Below are 14,756 nucleotides of genomic sequence, written 5' to 3' on the forward strand. Positions count from 1 at the left end.
TCACCTTGTTACATGTGTCCTGATAATGAAGAAGTGTACTTGTAATAGACTGTAAAGTTACAACATGTACTTACAGGCAATATCTGTATCTGATGGCATTAGAATATATTCTATAAACTGTCATTCAACGGGAACTGTTTCACTACTTTTGCTGACAGACTTTTAACATATTTCTAAGTTTTCTGTTTTCACAGAGCACATTAAGGTTTAGTTTCTGATGAAACTGTGAGGGACTCTTTCTCTGTTGTAGTCTTCTCTTCAGGTGTTCTGTGTTAAACACCTGCTGAGCAGGACGGAAGCCATTTTGTTTCTTAGTCTTTGCTGTAAAAAAAAATAACTCAAGTCCAAACACGTCAACAAACGAAAAGAAAAGGTGTGTTCAATTCAGTCGGGAAGCTCAAATATGGGCCAAAAATAAAAGCTAAAGGTGTTGGAGGAGGAGGAGGAGGAGGAGGAGGAGGAGGAGGAGGAGGAGGAGGAGGAGGGCCTCCAGTGGTCACTCTGAGGAACTGCAGCTGGTTTCTGGTTTCTCACAGAGGAGGACAAAGGACTCAGATCTTTACTTTCAGAAACATTAGTGGAACCACAGTGTGATAATAATCTGTTTCAGGTCCTCTATTCAACACTTCACTAAAGTACACGTTTAAACATCAAAATATACTTAAAGTGCAAAAGTACTCATTCTGCACCAGTTCATAATAATATGTTTCACATTATTTAATGATAATAATTAATTAATCCGTCTGTTCACTTTAATGTAACAGCTGGTAAAGGAGGAGCTTTTTCTTTTTTAAATAAAGGTCATATACAGTACATTGTGCCTCGTGATTTTCACCAAGGAATCATATTTTAATATATAGTTAAGGCAGGACAATTTGGTGATTATATTTAGTGTTATTAATCTAGATCTGAAACGTTTACACAACATGTTCTTAACGTAAGTTATCACTTCAATGCAGGGCCGTGGGAAGTAGGGGTGCTGAGGGTGCTGCAGTACCCCCTGGTGGAGGACAGGGGATCTGCACTTCCACAAGATTAAATACAAATATAATAAATAAAATAAAATAAATAGATTTGAAGGCTTGCTGAGCTCTTCAGAGTCCGTCCAATAGAAGTGATCTGCACAGAAAGGCCAAGAATAATCCACATGAAGGATATTCCTGAAGTCTTCAAACCGTCCTGAAGACCACAGAGCATTGAGAGGGTCTTTAAGACGCTGCAGCTCACAGAGCCAACAACATGGAAACTGTCTCATGAGTGTTTTAGTTTGGAGGTGTGAGAGCTCTGTGTCCTGATGAGATAATGTGTGGTTCTCCAGCAGGTGGTTGTGTGTGTGTGAAGGTGTGAGCTCTGCTATGAATCCCTGTGAGGACACTGAACCCGCTCTGAGTGGGGACCCTGAACGCCTCACCAAAGCTCAGAGGTGAGATGAAGACCTCTGACTGTCCTCTCCTCCAGAGCTCAGCAGGCATTATTCACACTCTGTGTGTGTGTTGTGTTGAAGCCCAGAGCAGCAGCATGGACCTGGACATGGACCTGGACCTGGACCTGGACCTGGACCTGGACCTGGACCTGGACCTGGACCTGGACCTGGACCTGGACCTGGACCTGGACCCAGCTGTGTGTCCATAAAGAGTGACCAGTCTAGAGATGAACCTTTATATTTTAAAGGCCGCCCTTCAGAGACAGAGTAAGTGGACGTCATGTGACTTCATTATATCAGTACTTTCTTATAAATACGTGGGTGTCCTGACAGACCCTTCTCTTCTAGAAAGACCACATAGAATCTGGAAAAGACAAAACAAATAATAGAGTAGAGAGTAGATAAAGTTTTATTTTTTACATCTGTGATTTTAGAGTATTTTGCAGTACTGTAATACTACACGGTACAGGTCCACCTCTTTAAAGTCAAAACTGCTCCACCAGTCTATCAGATAATCTGCTCAAAGGTCTTAGGTCAACATTTGAGAGCCTCTCTGAATCAGCCTACCATCACAACCTTTAGAGGCTGGCCAACCACATTATCTCTGACCCCAACCATGATTATGTAATGAGTGAAATCCCAGGTCAGATGAACATGGTGTCTTCAGTGACTGTGTTGTTATGGTAAATATCTGGTTCCTTGTTTCTTGTCTTGACGTCCGCGTTGACGTTGCTAAAGGAGCTGCTGTGATGCCAGAAGCATGTCAGACTTGATCTGATAATAAAGTATTCTCATGTTGTTGTATGGTGCTCTGAGCTCTGATCTGACTAAGTGTTAGTGTGATGGAGACTAGGAGATGTTTTAAGTGTTCGATGACCATTATGTGCGTACCTGTCTAAGGACTGCAGATAGAAATGATCTTAATCTGGCATAACTCATCCCTTCTTTGAGATTCATGTATTTATAAGCATGGCCCCTGTTTATTAAACACATTGTAATATGAATAGTATTTAGGACCATTGTGACGGTCCAGATTCCTAACTGTTTGTTTCTCATGTTTCAGGAGGAGGCTGGAGGAACCTGAACCCAGCTGTGTGTCCATGAAGAGTGACTGGTCTATGGAAAAACCTATGGACTTCAAAGATGGACGACACTCTGTTGGTCAAAGGTGGGGATTGAAAGTTGATAACCCCCTTCATGGTACCTGCTGCTCTGCTTTCAGGTTGTATTGACCCAGCTAAGAAAGTGTGGCTCTGTTGAATTTTCTTGGTGAGACACTTCTCTGGTTCCTTTCTAATAAAAGCAGCTTTGATCATTTATAAGGCGTATCAGGTTTGAAAGCTTTAAGCACCATAAACACCAACTTGGCAATAAACCTGTTTCTGATTCTGATGAAGGTTTCTTTAAATAAAGAAATAAGGGTCATGTTTACCTTCAGTGTTTCTCATCTGAGTTACATTTCTTTCCTTCTTAAGTAAAGCTGGAGTTTTGTAATCCTGCAGCTTGCGTCCAAAGGGAGGGAAACTCAACTGTGTGGACGTCTACTCCAGCTTATGATCAGCTCTGTGTGAATACATACCTGAGTGTTTCCCATTGCTCCTCGTCAGTCGGAGGTCAATGTTTCCCTGTATTTGCAGCAGTTTTTGCTTCTCATTTCTAAAATGTGTAATTGCTGTGTGGTGTTTTGCTCTTCACCTGGTGCTCTATTGAACAATTAAACAGCTCTTGATCAAATTAAATTAAATGTAATTGTTAAACCTTAATCAAAGATTACAGTCACTGATTACTTTCATTTTGGTGCGTGGCCCTTCTTAGTATTTAGTGTTGCTGATAGTCAAGGATGAGTGATATCACTGCCCTTTAACCTTTGCACCAATTCATGTGTCTATAAAATGTTATTTTGAGGTTTTAGTTTAAAATAGAAATTGGCAATAACGTCTAAAGCTGCTAAAGTTGGTACTCCGTGCGAGGCCCAGACAAATCCAGTGATCTAACCTTTCTCCTGTTGCTCACACATGCACCTGATCCACATTTCCAGCACCACTGAAGCATATCAGAGATAATGTGAGTTGTTTCTTCATGATTCCTCACAGAGAGGACCAACAGAGCTCAGAGGTTCCCAGAGGTCAGTCTGCCCAGCAGCATCAGACACAGCTGGACTCCACATTTATGGTCTGTACATGAACTACAGCTACTTCACATCTGTTCTGCTCACAGTCAACTCCATGATGCACTTTGTAGATCAGTGGATGGTCAGTCTGTCCAACATGGATCTGATGTTTGGTGACTTTAGTTTGATTGTGTTGTTCATGTATTCTGTTCCAGCTGCTGGAGGACAACATCATCACTTTTGTGAAGAACGAGCTGAAGAAGATCCAGAAGGCTCTGAGTTCAGATTACCCAGAGTGCTTAGAGAGTCAGAGGGAGGATGAGGAGGTGCTGGACGGTGAGGATGAAGAGCAGAGGAGGAGCAGCAGAGAGGCATTTCTGAACATCACACTGCACTTCCTGAGGAGCATGGAGCAGGAGGAGCTGGCTGACCGTCTGCAGAGCAGTAAGAGGGTTTCTATAGAGATTTAACAAGCTGGATAAATGTTGACTAAAGTCTCAAGAGATGGAACAAAGTATATTCAGATCTTTATTCTTTAAGGATGTATCTGACTCATTGATCTGATTTGTTGTGTGTTCATTCAGGAAGTCCTTCTGGAGTGTGTCAGCGTGAACTTAAGTCTAACCTGCAGGAGAGGTTCCAGTGTGTGTTTGAGGGCATTGCTAAAGCAGGAAACCCAACCCTTCTGAACCAGATCTACACAGAGCTCTACATCACAGAGGGGGGGTCTGCAGAGGTCAACAAGGAACATGAGGTCAGACAGATTGAAACAGCATCCAGGAAACCAGACAGACCAGAAACAACCATCAGACAAGAAGACCTCTTTAAAGCCTCACCTGGAAGAGATGCACCAATCAGAGCAGTGATGACAAAGGGCGTGGCTGGCATTGGGAAAACAGTCTTAACACAGAAGTTCACTCTGGACTGGGCTGAAGGCAAAGCCAAGCAGGACATCCAGTTCATATTTCCATTCACCTTCAGAGAGCTGAATGTGGTGAGAGAGAACAAGTACAGCTTGGTGGAACTTGTTCATCACTTCTTCTCTGAAACCAGAGACGCAGGAATCTGCAGGTTTGATCAGTTCCCGGTTGTGTTCATCTTTGACGGTCTGGATGAGAGTCGACTTCCTCTGGACTTCCTCAACACTGAGATCCTGACTGATGTCACAGAGTCCACCTCAGTGGATGTGCTGCTGACAAACCTCATCAGGGGGAAGCTGCTTCCCTCTGCTCGCCTCTGGATAACCACACGACCTGCAGCAGCCAATCAGATCCCTCCTGAGTGTGTGGACATGGTGACAGAGGTCCGAGGGTTCACTGACCCACAGAAGGAGGAGTACTTCAGGAAGAGGTTCAGAGATCAGGAGCAGGCCGGCACCATCATCTCCCACATCAAGACCTCACGAAGCCTCCACATCATGTGCCACATCCCAGTCTTCTGCTGGATCTCTGCTTCAGTTCTGGAGGAGGTGTTGAAAACCAGAGAGGGAGGAGAGCTGCCCAAGACCCTGACTGAGATGTACATCCACTTCCTGGTGGTTCAGTCCAAAGTGAAGAACATCAAGTATGATGGAGGAGCTGAGACAGATCCACACTGGAGTCCAAAGAGCAGGAAGATGATGGAGGCTCTGGGGAAACTGGCTTTTGAGCAGCTGCAGAAAGGCAACCTGATCTTCTATGAGTCCGACCTGACAGAGTGTGGCATCGATATCAGAGCAGCCTCAGTGTACTCAGGAGTGTTCACACAGGTCTTTAGAGAGGAGAGAGGACTGTACCAGAGGGACAAGGTGTTCTGCTTCGTCCATCTGAGCGTTCAGGAGTTTCTGGCCGCTCTTCATGTCCATCGAAAATGTATAAATTCTCGTATCAACCTGCTGTCAGAAGAACCAACAAACTCCAGGCGTCCTAAAGTCTTCAGAGCCAAACCTGAACTAACACATCTCTACCAGAGTGCTGTGGACCAGGCCTTACAGAGTCCAAACGGACACCTGGACTTGTTCCTCCGCTTCCTCCTGGGTCTTTCACTGGAGACCAATCAGAAACTCCTACGTGGTCTACTGACAGAAACAGGAAGTAGCTCAGAGACCAATCAGGAAACAGTCCAGTACATCAAGAAGAAGATGGATGAAGATCTGTCTCCAGAGAGAAGCATCAACCTGTTCCACTGTCTGAATGAACTGAATGATGGTTCTCTAGTGGAGCATATCCAACAGTCCCTGAGTTCAGGAAGTCTCTCCACAGATAATCTGTCTCCTGCTCAGTGGTCAGCTCTGGTCTTCATCTTACTGTCATCAGAAGAAGATCTGGACGTGTTTGACCTGAAGAAATACTCTGCTTCAGAGGAGGCTCTTCTGAGGCTGCTGCCAGTGGTCAAAGCCTCCAGGAAGGCTCTGTGAGTACAGAAACATTCATATATCATGAAGTAGTGGTGGTCTAATGCAGTGTTTCCCAACCGGGGGTACGCGTAACCCTAGTGGTACGCGAGGGAACTTCAGGGGGTACGTGGAATTCCAAGGTGACAAGTAAAAATAATAATAATCCCGTCAAAAATGATATTGCGCGATTAGTTTCCCTAGGGAGACAATAGTCTGTTTCACAACCGCGCCAAAATCCCACAATGAAAACAGCTGCTTACCTGCAGCCAGAAAAAAACTGGTAGGTCTGCACTATGGCTAAATGGCTGAAACGTCCGCTTGCTCTGGATTCAGGCCAGGAGGAGCCCGCAGAGAAACGTAAGAAAGAGGCCAAACTGAAACCAAGGCAGTACAGTGAAACATATATATTATTTTGATTCATTTCTACTTCTGCGGACCCACCGCAGCCTCAGTGCTTCTTTTGCGGTGAAGTCCTGGCTAATAGTGCGATGAAGCCAGCGCATTTACAGAGACACCAGAGCACCAAACATTCGGGAAGTGTCGATAAAAGTGAAGAATTTTACAGACGAAAGCTGTCGGAATTTTTAAGTCGAGCCAGACAGTAATGATGAAAGCCACGAATGTGTCAATGAAAGCACTCGAGGCATCTTACGCCGTGTCCCTGCTTGTGGCTAAATAAAAAAAACCTCACTCTATTGTTGAGGAGCTCATTCTCTCTGCAGCGACTGCGTTGGCCGAAATTATGATAGACAAGAAAGCAGCCGAAGCACTTAAGAAAGTTCCCCTGTTGAATAACACCGTATCCCGTCGGATCAATGATATGTCTGTTAATATAATTGGACAAGTGGTGAACAAAATGAAACTAGCCGGTCAGTTCGCTTTGCAGCTGGATGAAATTACAGACGTGAGTGGAGAAGCGCAGCTCCTGTCCTTCGTGCGTTACAAAGATGCGTCGGACATAAACGAGCATATTTTATTTTTCAAAACGCTGCCAGGAAAGACAACTGGGGAAGAATTGTTCCAGTTTATCGACAGCTTCTTCAGAGAACATCATCTGCAGTGGAAAACCTGCAGCCACATCTGTACTGATGGAGCAGCTGCGATGAAGGGGCGTGTAAAGGGACTTTTTGGGCACGTAAGAAAGGTAAATCCCGACATTAAATGGATGCATTGTATTATTCATCGTGAAGCACTAGCTAGCAAGAGGATGAGCCCTGATTTAAGTGCTGTTATGGATGATGCTGTGAAGAGGATAAAATTCATCCAATCTCGGCCATTGAATCACAGGCTGTTTGAAAGTCTTTGTCATTTGAAAGGCACAGAGCACGATCAGCTATTGCTTCACACAGACGTGCGCTGGCTGTCTCGTGGGAAAATGTTACTGAGATTTTATGAACTTCGCAATGAAGTTTTTTTGTTATTGACGGAGCATCTGCATCCTCTTGCTGTGCAGCTTGAGGATGACAAGTGGGTGGCGCGCCTGGCATATCTTGCTGATGTGTTTACCAAACTCAACGAGCTCAACCTATCACTTCAGGGCAAGGAGTCACATATCCTGAAATTGTATGACAAAGTTCAAGGATTCACAAAAAAGCTCAAACTATGGGAGAGGAAATGTGATGAGGGAGACGGCATACTTGCAAACCGTTAGACCTCAGAAATCGGGATTATTTCAAAATGCAAAATGGGGGGGGTGCTAGTGGAGTGGATCGCCGGAGCTGTTAGATTAACATTAACATGCTTCTTGTAGTTGTAAGTGCACTGCCTTGCGGCCTGTAGCGCCGTCCTTGATGGAGCATATGTGTGGGCTGGACCTGTATTTTAGGAAAGGACTGAGCAGAGAGTAGAGTAGTTGTCGATTCTTGTTCTGTTTTTCTGTGAATATCTGCCTCACCCACTCAGACTTTGAGTTGCGCGCGCTACTAAAGAGACGTGTTACCATGGAAACCAAACAATGCTGCAGCTGTATTAAAGTCCGAGTGGAAACTGTCGTGTGTAAATCTGATTTTGTCAGAAATCGGGAGAAATGCGGGAGAAATATGACCCCGGGAGGAAACCGGGAGAGAGTAATGAAAATCGGGAGGGTTGACAAGTATGGGGAGACGTGAGCTCTTTCCCACTACTCAATGCCCATCTTGCCACAACTGCTGTTGCCAGGGGTCCAGACCGTCCAGTGGTCAAACTGGTGCAAGCACACCTGTCCAAACTCTGCACTGATTTCAGCCATTATTTTCAGGACATTGAAAATAAGTCAGAAAGACTGGATTGGGTGAGGAACCCATTCATTGTGAGTGAGAGCAGCAACAGCCTTCCAGCAATGCTGCAGGAGCCTCTGATGGAATTATCATCTGACCGTGGTCTGAAGATGGCATATGCTGAGAAGTCATTGACTGAGTTTTGGTGTGATGTGGAGAAGGAATATCCTGAACTGTGAAAACATGCACTGATTGAACTTTTGCCGTTTGGTTCTACTTATTTGTGTGAGGTGACCTTCTCAGCTTTAACACACATCAAAACCAAGCAGAGGAACAGACTGGATGTGGAGACCAGCCTGGTCACAGCTGTTTCCACACTGCCTCCAGAACTATCAAAGCTTATGAAAGACAAGCAAGCTCAAGTGTCTCATTAAAGCTCACATGACTGGTGAAAAGAAACTGCTAGGCCTATACTGATTCTGGATATTATTTTGCGAAGTGTTTTGTTCCCGAATTAAAGTTAATTGCCTGTTTAAAGGGGACTTATTCAAAGGGGCTCCAGGTTTAAGACTAAATGTTACAAGATATATAGCAAAGATAAGTTGATTATTTTGATTTCATATGTATTTATTTGATTACATTATTTATTTTCAAGGAAACATATTCATTTTTATTGAGTGATTTAAGTTAAAATTAAGAAAATGCCTGAGAATTAGATGTTAAAATTAAGGAGATGAAATAAAGTTATTTTCATTAATAATCAGTTACGTTCTACTTGTGAAGGATCATCAGCACATATGAGTGAGGGGGTACTCATGGTATGACAAAAGGCTGAGGGGGTACACAAGACAAAAAATGTTGGGAACCACTGGTCTAATGGATAGTGAGGTGGGATGAAGATCGGAACGTTGTGAGTTCAATTCCCGACAGGAACACCACCACTAGTGTGCCCTTGAGTAAGGCACTTAGTCCTCAGTTTCTCCAGGGAGAATGTCTCTGTAATTGTAAGTCGCTTTGGATAAAAGCGTCAGCTAAATGAAATGTAAAGTAAATATTATGCTCATCTTTTTAAAATATTGTTTGTACTTTCTTTATCAGACTGAGTGACTGTAACCTGTCAGAGAGAAGCTGTGCAGCTCTGTCCTCAGTCCTCAGCTCCCAGTCCTCTAGTCTGAGAAATCTGGACCTGAGTAACAACGACATGCAGGATTCAGGAGTGAAGCTGCTGTCTGCTGGACTGGAGAGTCCTCTCTGTACTCTGGAGACTCTCAGGTCAGGATTCATCAACATGTTGAGCTCCCTTTTGAATATTTATTGATATATTGGGCTGCTGTTGCCCAGAAGGGAAATAGGCGATAACCAATGGGAGGGTTATTGATTAGATCCCCTCTCCATGAGGTTAACATGTCAAAGTGTCCTTGGGCAAGATACTTGACCTCAAATTATTTTCTAGACATTGTATTGAAGTGTTTGTTAGTTGCTTCAGTAAAAGCCTAAGCTGAAATAACATGTATGATTACTGGATGAGTTTTCTAAGTTCATTGTACTCAAGTTATTTTTCAACCCAGTTGTGATCGTCAATTTTCAGACCCTATGTAACATAATATACTTTACAGTTTTTCTGTTTTGCCCAGGAAAACATGTTATATAAAAACATAGTCCACTTTAACATTTGCTTCCATTTATTTTGTTGTCTCTTCAGACTGAGTGGCTGTAAGCTGTCAGAGAGAAGCTGTGCAGCTCTGTCCTCAGTCCTCAGCTCCCAGTCCTCTAGTCTGAGAGAGCTGGACCTGAGTAACAACGACCTGCAGGATTCAGGAGTGAAGCTGCTGTCTGCTGGACTGGAGAGTCCTCTCTGTACTCTGGAGACTCTCAGGTCAGGATTCATCAACAAGTTAAACTTATAGCCAGTTAAATTGCGATGTACATTAATGATGGATACACTCATAACCTTTTGTTGCATCTGCTTCAATAACATTTGTTATTGTTTTTTGACTCACTCTTGTTTGAACTTGTGTGTACGTGTGTGTGTGTGTGTGTGTGTGTGTGTGTGTGTGTGTGTGTGTGTGTGTGTGTGTGTGTGTGTGTGTGTGTGTGTGTGTGTGTGTGTGTGTGTGTGTGTGTGTGTGTGTGTGTGTGTGTGTGTGTGTGTGTGTGTGTGTGTGTGTGTGTGTGTGTGTGTGTGTGTTCAGGCTGTCAGGCTGTCTGGTCTCAGAGGAAGGCTGTGTTTCTCTGGCTTCAGCTCTGAGATCCAACCCCTCCCATCTGAGAGAGCTGGACCTGAGCTACAATCATCCAGGAGACTCAGGAGAGAAGCTGCTGTCTGCTGGACTGGAGGGTCCTCTCTGGAGACTGGACACTCTCAGGTATTATAAACATATACAGTGAAGGAAATAAGTATTTGATCCCCTGCAGATTTTTTAAGTTTTCCCACACAATACATTAACAGTCTATCATTGTAATGGTAGGTTTATATAAACATTGAGAGTAAGAATATCACAAAGAAAATCCAGAAATTGACATTATATAAAAGATAAAAATGTATTTCCATTTAACTGAGTGAAATAAGTATTTGATCCCTTTGCAACAAACAAGGATTCTGGCTCCCAAAGACAAATAATTCATCTTCCTTTAAAAACGTTCTCCTAATCAACTTGTTACCTGTATAAAAGACACCTGTCCACAGAATCAATCAATCAGATTCCAATCTCTCCACCATGGGCGAGACTGTAGAGCTGTCTAAGGACCTCAGGGTGAGACTGTAGACCTGCACCAGGCTGGGATCGGCTACAAGACCACCGGAAAGCAGCTTGGTGAGAAGGAGACAACTCTTGGTGCCATTATTCAGAAGAATAATGTGTGTGTTTCTAAATGGAAGAAACACAAAATGAGCATCAATGGCCCTCGGTCTGGGCTCCACACAGGATCTGGCCCCGTGGGGTATTGATGATCATGAGAAAGGTGAGGAACCAGCCAAGAACTACACAGGAGGAACTTGTTAATGATCTCAAGGCAGCTGGGACCACAGTCACCAAGAAACCTATTGGTAACACACTACACCATAGTTGATCAAATCCTGCAGTGCCTGAAGCCCCCCTGCTCAAGAAGAACACGAGAGGCCGTCTGAAGTTTGACAACGAACATCTGAATGATTCAGAGAAGGCTTGGGAGAAGCGGATGAGCTCAGATGAGACTAAAATGTTGATCTTTGGCTTCAACTCGACACGCCGTGTTTGGAGGAAGAGAGATGCTGACTATAACCCCAGAACACCATCCGTCAGGCATGGAGGTGGAGACATTCTGCTTTGGGCTGTTTCTCTGCTGAGGGGACAGGAGGACTTCCCTGCATCGAGGAGAGGATGGACGGGGACATGTCCCTTGAGATCTTGGTCGATAGCCTCCTTCCCTCAGCCAGGACACTGACCATGGGTCATGGAGGGGTCTTCCAGCAGGACAAGGACCCTGAACATACGGCCAAGGCAACACAGGAGAGGCTAAAGAAGAAGCACCTTCAGGTGATGGAGGGTCCTAGCCAGTCTCTGGACCTTAATCCCATAGAAAATGTGTGGAGGGAGCTGAAGCTTCCAGATGCCAAGCATCAGCCTCAACACCTGAAGGATTTGGATCTTCAGAGAGGAGTGGACCAACATCCTTCCTGAGATGTGCACAGACCTGGAGACCAACTACAAGAAGCGTCTGACCTCTGTGTGACCTCTGTGTGTCCAACAAGGGTTTCTCCACCAAGTCCTAACACATGTTCTGCAAGGGGATCAAATACTTATTTCACTCAGTTAAATGCAAATACATTTTTATCTTTTATATAATGTACATTTCTGGATTTCCTTATTGATATTCTTTCTCTCACTGTTTATATAAACCTACCATTCAAATGACAGACTGGTCCTTTCTTTGTTGGTGAACTTACAAAGTCTGCAGGGATCAAATACGTATTTCCTCCACTGTGTGTATGCCAAGACAAAAACATTGAAGGGAACTAAAGACACGGGATAAGACTCAGGCAGCAGCTCTGTGTTTACAGAGAAGACACGACAACAAGAAATACATCTTTATCATTTTAGATTCTGATCTCCATTTTAATGCTCATTTTAATTTGCTGACCAAAAACTGCTTTTATCATTTTGGCAATAGAGTCAAAATCCATCCAACAACCTAAACACAGCAGAGAGCATCCCACTCCTGATGGACACCATCTGCACTGGCTCCTGTATCTGAATTGATTCTGAAGTGCTTCTCCTATTTTTAAAGCACTAAATGGCCCCTCCCTCTTTTAAACACAATGATGAACTATCAGATGTCCTGTGAATTCATCATAATAATAATAATAATAAATGGTATGGTCAAAGCACCTTTCATTGCTCAAAGCAAACCCAAAGTGCGTTGCATGAAAGATGCTTTTAAATAAAGTTCATTTTTTTTCCTCTTCAGATTCCAGGTAAGAGAAACACTCATTGACTGCTGCTAGCAGATGCTGAGGGAACACTAACTGAACACTGATCAACTCTTACATCTTATTCTCTGAGAAATAATAATTGAAGTTAATGAGCTTTATTTATCGACTGATCTAAAATGATATCGTGAACATGAAGGTTCATCTGTGGAGAATAACAAAGCTCTGAGCTTGAGAGTGATGTCCACATCTCCATGCTGCTCTGACCCCCCCCCCCCCCCCCCCCCCTCTTCTTTCAGGATGGAGCCTGCTGGAGTCCGATGGTTGAGACCCGGTCTGAGGAAGTGTGAGTGTGGTTTAATTTGATTCATGAAAACAAAGCAGCCACCATCTTCAAATGTAACCTTCATCATCAAAGTGTCAATAAATGAACAGCTGATAGATGAATAACTGCTGCTGTTCCTCTCCTCAGATTCCTGTGAACTCTCACTCGACACAAACACAGCACAGAGGAACCTCAAACTGTCTGAGGACAACAGGAAGGTGACACGTGTGGAGGAGAAGCAGCCATATCCTGATCATCCAGAGAGGTTTGATTTCTGGTGTCAGCTGATGTGTAGAGAAGCTCTGACTGGTCTCTGTTACTGGGAGGTCGAGTGGAGAGGAGGGGTTTATATATCAGTGACTTACAGAGGAATCAGGAGGAGAGGAGAGAGAGAGGACTGTGTGTTTGGAAGGAATGATCAGTCCTGGAGTCTGATCTGCTCTAATGGTCGTTACTCTGTCTATCACAATAAGAGAGAAACACACACCTCCTCCTCCTCCTCCTTCTCCTCCTCCTCCTCCTCCTCCTCCTCCTCCTCTGGTAGAGTAGCAGTGTATCTGGATCATCCTGCTGGCTCTCTCTCCTTCTACAGAGTCTCCTCTGACACACTGATCCACCTCCACACCTTCAGAACCACATTCACTGAACCTCTCTATGCTGGGTTTGCAGTTTGGTCTGGATCAGCGTCTCTGGTTCCTCTGTAGGAGGAAGAGTCTCTTCCTGTTCCAGAGACTTCCTCCCTGCTGCCCAGAGAGTTCAGTCTGTTCAGGATCACAGCTGATGTTAGACCAACGTTGTTTAAAACATATATTTCCATCTATTTGTTTTTAACCGTGGTGTACTTGTTATGTGTTTTTACTTATTGTTCTTCTTTATTATTAATAATGTCTTCCTGCTTTGTTATATTTGAATATACAGTCTACTCTTTTCACTTTATCTGCACTATACATCTTTTGATGTAATAATGTAGATTTCCACTTTTCGGGACAAATAAAGGAATTCTGATTCTGAAAATATGCTTTTGCTTCAGACTCAATATCTTCACTGTGATTCAGGAAAGTGCAACAAACATCACTTCACACACAAATACAGATAGAAATCAAACACATGGAAATACAGAAAAATAAATAAGATTTAATTTTTTACATCATTTTCTTTTTAGTTAAAGTATTTATTTATTTATTACTGTATTATTTTTATTTCTGTATCTATTTCCACAGTTATTTATATTAGTGTTCCTGTATTTATTCAAACATGTATTTATTTATTCTTACCTATGTCATGTTCTGTCCTCCATAGGTTGCAAGGAGGCTAGATGGAATAAAACCAATTTGAGCCAAGACTAAATACACTTGAGTGATGAACCCTGGCCCCCCACATCAAGAACCAATACTCAGACCTCTGGGCGACCTTCAGGGTCATAAATGTGCAAAACAATGTCTCTGCCCGACCCTGCTCAGCTTCTGAGATATACGAGATCGGGCATGACTTTATATATATCTCATTATCGAAAATACTTCATTACATTCCATGTATACAAACCAAATACGTATTTTTATAGCATTATGTTGCGAATAAGCACCACTAAAACAGAATGGAACAAAACAAATGCATTGATAAAAGACTATAAGAAATAGAAAATGTTAAATTGTGAAATGTATGGTTTCAGAGAAATTCCGTGAACAAGAATAAAAGACAAACGCAAAGATCCTACGAGAAATTATGACAAAACAAATACAAACATAATTTAAACTATGATACAGAAATAATAAGAACACAGACTTAGTACAACTGATCAATTGTGTTCAGGAATAAACAAATACAACACAAAAAAACAGATTGTATTAACAGAATAAGTGACACAATAGACTTTGTAGATCAGAAATAAAAGTACACAAGAAAAACGTAGCAGTACTTTTAC

At 43.1% G+C, this 14,756-nt stretch overlaps 2 protein-coding genes across 2 annotated transcripts in view; both read left to right on the forward strand.

The window, feature by feature from the left end:
• The first annotated feature begins 3,878 nt into the window (after positions 1-3,878).
• LOC307044219 (NLR family CARD domain-containing protein 3-like) overlaps positions 3,879-14,756 on the forward strand; it is a 104,208-nt gene continuing 93,330 nt past the window's right edge. The window contains exons 1-4 of the mRNA XM_079689301.1: positions 3,879-3,977; positions 4,118-5,924; positions 9,201-9,374; positions 9,805-9,978. Coding sequence (XP_079545427.1) covers positions 3,941-3,977; positions 4,118-5,924; positions 9,201-9,374; positions 9,805-9,978 — 2,192 coding nt within the window. The 5' untranslated portion in view covers positions 3,879-3,940. The remainder of the gene's footprint in view (positions 3,978-4,117; positions 5,925-9,200; positions 9,375-9,804; positions 9,979-14,756) is intronic.
• Positions 11,000-13,853, forward strand: LOC307042883 (stonustoxin subunit beta-like; the record flags this gene model as incomplete). The annotated part of the gene is made up of 4 exons (XM_079687050.1): positions 11,000-11,063; positions 11,185-11,378; positions 12,549-12,555; positions 12,983-13,853. 4 exons carry the CDS (start codon positions 11,000-11,002, stop codon positions 13,537-13,539), a joined length of 822 nt encoding a protein of 273 aa, XP_079543176.1. The 3' UTR covers positions 13,540-13,853.

The sequence above is a fragment of the Notothenia rossii genome (assembly GCF_949606895.1).
Source record: "Notothenia rossii genome assembly, chromosome: 6".
NCBI lineage: Eukaryota > Metazoa > Chordata > Actinopteri > Perciformes > Nototheniidae > Notothenia > Notothenia rossii.